At 34.4% G+C, this 5184-nt stretch overlaps 1 protein-coding gene across 1 annotated transcript; it reads left to right on the top strand.

Moving 5' to 3' along the window:
* Positions 1–242: 242 nt before the first annotated feature.
* On the top strand, positions 243–4219 carry LOC108561586 (the record flags this gene model as incomplete). The annotated part of the gene is given in 3 exon segments (XM_017919591.1): positions 243–517; positions 2918–3031; positions 3613–4219. Coding segments are annotated over 3 exon segments (639 nt in total). The 3' UTR covers positions 3955–4219.
* Between the last annotated feature and the right edge of the window lie 965 nt (positions 4220–5184).

The following is a 5184-nucleotide window of genomic DNA, read 5'->3' as shown; positions in this document are numbered from 1 at the left end:
GACGGGAATAATTAAAGTCACCTCTTGATGACACTTTCAGTCCAATTTGTACATGCAAGAGAATCGAAAAAAAAAGGATTATGCAATTCGTTTCTACATGTACTCTTTTTGTAGATTAAGTTTCTTAATTGACAAAATAATGTGTAATAAAGTTGATAGTTTTATGTATTTATTTCGAGTGAAAAAGTAATATTTATTTTGTTTGTTTATTTATATTTTGTTTTTTTTGTTGTTTGTTGTAGGATTAAAACAGGTCCTTGTTGTGGGGACATACCTCCTGAGCATCGTGAGCATTCCGGGATCTCAGTCGGCGCCTACGAATCGAGCTGCAGCGATGGAAGAGGAACGTCTGAGTTCGAAACCCAAGTGGATCAACCCTTGCGGAATACGCCGGGATCAGGATGAGCAGGACACCTACACTGAGGTGCCTCAAGTCTCGGAGAAAGACTTGTTAACGCAGATCATCGCTCAAGCTAACATCGCCCTCACGAACGCGAAGCAGTTTCAGAATGAATTCGTGAGTCCCTATCTATTATTATTTTTTTATATTAATTAAATCAATCTTAACATGAAGATAATTCATGTTCCAATTACGAACGAAAATCTTGAAATATTTTGATATAAAAATATGTTTCTAAATCTATTGGTTATTATAACGAAGGAAGTTGTTTTAAAAAAAAATTCATTAAATATTTATTTCTAAATTCATACAAAAAAAATAATTGAAAGCAATCTTTTAATAATGAAGACTTAACGTCTTGAAGCAGTTAATAACATGAAGATAATTCATGTTCCAATTACGAACGAAAATCTTGAAATATTTTGATATAAAAATATGTTTCTAAATCTATTGGTTATTATAATGAAGGAAGTTGTTTTTAAAAAAAAATCATTAAATATATATTTCTAAATTCATACAAAAAAAATAATTTAAAGCAATCTTTTAATAATGAAGACTTGACGTCTTGAAGCAGTTATTAACATGAAGATAATTCATGTTCCAATTACGAACGAAAATCTTGAAATATTTTGATATAAAAATATGTTTCTAAATCTATTAGTTATTATAACGAAGGAAGTTGTTTTAAAAAAAATTCATTAAATATTTATTTCTAAATTCATACAAAAAAATAATTTAAAACAATCTTTTAATAATGAAGACTTAACGTCTTGAAGCAGTTATTAACATGAAGATAATTCATGTTCCAATTACGAACGAAAATCTTGAAATATTTTGATATAAAAATATGTTTCTAAATCTATTAGTTATTATAACGAAGGAAGTTGTTTTAAAAAAAATAAATATTTATTTCTAAATTCATACAAAAAAAATAATTTAAAGCAATCTTTTAATAATGAAGACTTAACGTCTTTAAGCGGTTATAAAATAATGCACTTTTATTTCAACTAGTTTCTATATTTGTTTTTAAATTAATTTTGTGGGTAAATATTTTGTCAAATTATTGTGAGTTCAGTGCTCTAGTTGTGGTGCAATTCCAATGAGCTCACCTTTGTTGCCTTGTTGAGAGAGGAAGGAAAGGAGGTGGTGTGTGTGTCTTTTGTATTGATGGCATCGAGTAGAGTGAAAAGTGTCGCTTGCTTCTTCTGTTGAATGCAGCCAGGCTGCATTCATTCATGGATGAATAGAAATTTCTTTAAATATATATTTACTTTTTCGACGTTGTTTGTATGTACGGGAGGCTCATTAACGCTCGCACGGAGACGGAGACTATAGTACTACGACGATTAGTATGCGCGCTCGGTGCTGTATTATGCCGTCCGCTGATGTCTGATTACACACTATCATATTTTTCTTCTCTATCTATTAACCGGAGGTCCTGGTCGGCCCGTACTCTTCTATCGGATATAAATAACTTGCGTCTTTATCATATCCGGTAAAATCGTGTCCGCTCATGGATTTTCCGCCGTCTTTTAATAGCCAAGTTATTGTTTCATTGTAATTAATAAGCATGTGCGCGCGCGAGAGGAAACGGACGGACGACGGCCCGATGGTAGTAGCAGCAGTATTGGAGGAAGGAGGAAGAGGCGGTGGAGCGACGTCGCGACGCCCTCGTACCTCTGCTGCAACCTAACATCACCAACACCACCACCTCCATCATCATCATCATCAGAAGCATATGTTGCTGCTGCTGCAAGGAGCAGAGGCACACGCAACCTACGCACACTTCCTTGACATCCATCCATCCTGTATGCATGCATATACATACACACACTACATACTAGCAGCAGCGCACTAAACGAAAGGCGTCAGGCAGTCTGCTTTGGAAAGAAACAAGGTCGCGTCCGGCCGCCGCCACCTTCTCTTCTTCTCTCGCTCTCCTCCTTCTCCTCATCATCATCAATATCATCATCATCATTCACATCACCATCTCCAACAGCAACATCTGATGTTACATCCCGATCAGCAAATAATCAGGTGGCCGTGCCGTGCAACTCCATACGGGTGTTGCGTTTCAGGTGCACCGTTCTCGAACGCAATCCCATCATCCCATCATCACATCTCTCTCATCTCATACTCTAAACGCGTATTCCGCTTTTCGGAGGTCCAATTTGCGGTTTTCGCGCTAATCGTCGCACTTCGCGGAAGTCATTCGCTCTTCATTCCCGTGGGATACACAGCTACTACACTTCTGCGCACTACCAAAACTCTATTCCACTTATTTATTCTTTTCCTACAATCTTATTGACCTTTAATTATCTAATATAACAAGGATAATTAAAGAAAAATCAATCGAGTTCCCAATTAAATCAATTCCTCTTCTAATCATTTCCTGTATCATTATTATTATTTCAAGATTTGTTAACATTTCGTAATTCTTCATTATATTGATTTTTAATTTATTGAAATTTCTTATTTTCTTATGTAATTTAAAATATTTGTTTTGTTTAATTTCAGGCCCTGAAAACGTTCAATTCGGATCCGGAAAGTTTGCATACTCAGTGGCAGGCTAACCATTACGATTGGCTTCCACTCACGATGATGGATTCAGAGCAAATTCCTGAACTTAATGTAAGTTAATAAACGAATTAATTTACTTACATTAAGATTATAATTTACATGCATTCACTTACAAATACATATACACTTAATCAATCTTTAGTTTTTAAGATATTAATATACATAAGTCTTGGAAGATTTTTACCTAATAATATTAAAAAAAACGGATTAATTTGAATAGTTATTTTATATAAAAATGATAGTTTTGATTCATTTAAAGTAATACAATTTGATGATTGGAATACAAGATAAATCTGTAGTAAAATCGTCAACGTCTAAACTTTCTCTTATGCTTACACGGTCCGAAATAAATCACTTTCGTGTCCGTAGGTTTATTCATGATCACAATGAACTCTGTGTTTCCTTCTTATTTCTACAACTTTATGTTCTGTTTGTTTGGTGTACAAGACAAGAAATAATTGAGAAATCTGAGCAAATGTTAAATTAAAAAAGTTTAAATTTGATAATAAAATGAACAATGTTTGGATGTTGAATCATCCACATCAATTAGATGTTAAAAAGTGAAAATGCATTGTAGAAAGTGATGACTGTAGAGTGTACTAATTGTTGAATTTCCTTTGTGTTTGTTGTAGATGAAGAACAGTTTGATCGACATCTACGAGCATCTGCAGAAGTTCGCCGTCGGATTGGAGCAGATCGTGTGGGACCAGGAGGACAACCGCGGTGCCTTCCTGAAGAACTTCACCGACACCGAATACAATCTACGATCGTTGCTCTGCGAAATCCAGATGGCCATCATCGAGCTGGGTCTGTCGCAGAAGCCGGACATCACCAGGGATTTGATGGGTCCGGATTTCCGCAGCATCACCGACGCCACCGAGCGCAACCTGCGCGATTGGCTCATCTACAGAGATTACATGTCCGCCCTCGACTACACCGTGAAAGCGTTCGGCAACATCTACGCGACGTTCTGATCTGAGTTGCAGATCTACGTTAACATCCTCGCCTTGTCGTATCCGAGAGGAGAGGTAAATGAAGATTTGGATGACGATGAAGAAAAGTTGATGATGATGACGATGATGAGAAACGACGACCGGATTATCAGATTTGGGAAATCGACGAAGGCGTCGTTCGCAAGCAACAAAAGCCCCCCTTTTACTCTTGTAAAACTTGTTTTTTTAAAATTTTATTTCCCCGTCTTCTAATTAATTAACTCTTAGATGTAATTATTTATTATTCCGCGATAGGACTCTTTCATTTTTTTAGTAGTAATATACGACTCTTTTTATTTTTTATTATTAATATTATTATTATTACACAATATATTATTTATATGATTGCTCTGTAAGATTCTCTCCCTATGTGTATATATAAATATATTAGAAACATAAATCTTGTTTAGACAGCTAGATGGTAAAATGCAAAAAAAAAAAATTATCTACTTAACTTAAATTATAAATAAAATTAAAAAAAAAATAATTAAATAGGACAGAGTGCTTCTTGTGTTAAGTAAACGGACGAGACGATTGCAAGAAACAAAAGAAATAAGAAATAATTGAATGAGGAATTTTTTAGTTTTGCCTAAGCTACTTGATCATAATTATTATTCTTAATTTATTGATTTATTTTGTGTTTTAATATTAATTAATTAATTAATTACTAGATATATATATATTTTTTTCTATAATTTAATTTGTGTCTGTTTTGTTTCAGTACTGTGATATTAGCACAATATACATATATTAAAAAACAAACGAACAAGCGAAAAAAACAATTAACGCATCTCGATTGTTTTATTGTCGTACCCGAAAAACAAATAAACAAAAACAACAACAAAACAATGTACATTATAATTAAATGAAACTATAGCAACAACAACAACAACAAAAAAAATAAACACCACGCACTCTCCTCCGTAAGTTTTCACGGAGAACAAAGAGTGAAGAATTCGTTCAAACTGTTATGTATATATACATGCAAGTTTCGTTTTTTTTTTTGTGTAAGTTAGAGCGAGAAAGATTGGTTGAGATTTGCATGCGGCGCGATGTTGTGGGTTCTTTCTTCTTTTGTTTTTCTTCTTCTTCTTCTTTCATTATTATTTTAGCCCACTGCGATTGTCGCAGAGTCGTAGAAAGTAAAACCAGTTCTGCGCTTTTGGAACGCTGCGCCTCCTCCTCCTCCTTCACCTCTCGCATCGACCAGAA

This window comes from Nicrophorus vespilloides, unplaced genomic scaffold (genome assembly GCF_001412225.1).
Source record: "Nicrophorus vespilloides isolate i.1.1-1 unplaced genomic scaffold, Nicve_v1.0, whole genome shotgun sequence".
NCBI lineage: Eukaryota > Metazoa > Arthropoda > Insecta > Coleoptera > Silphidae > Nicrophorus > Nicrophorus vespilloides.
Note: the sequence above shows the minus strand (reverse complement) of the source record. Positions and strands in the feature narration are given on the sequence as shown.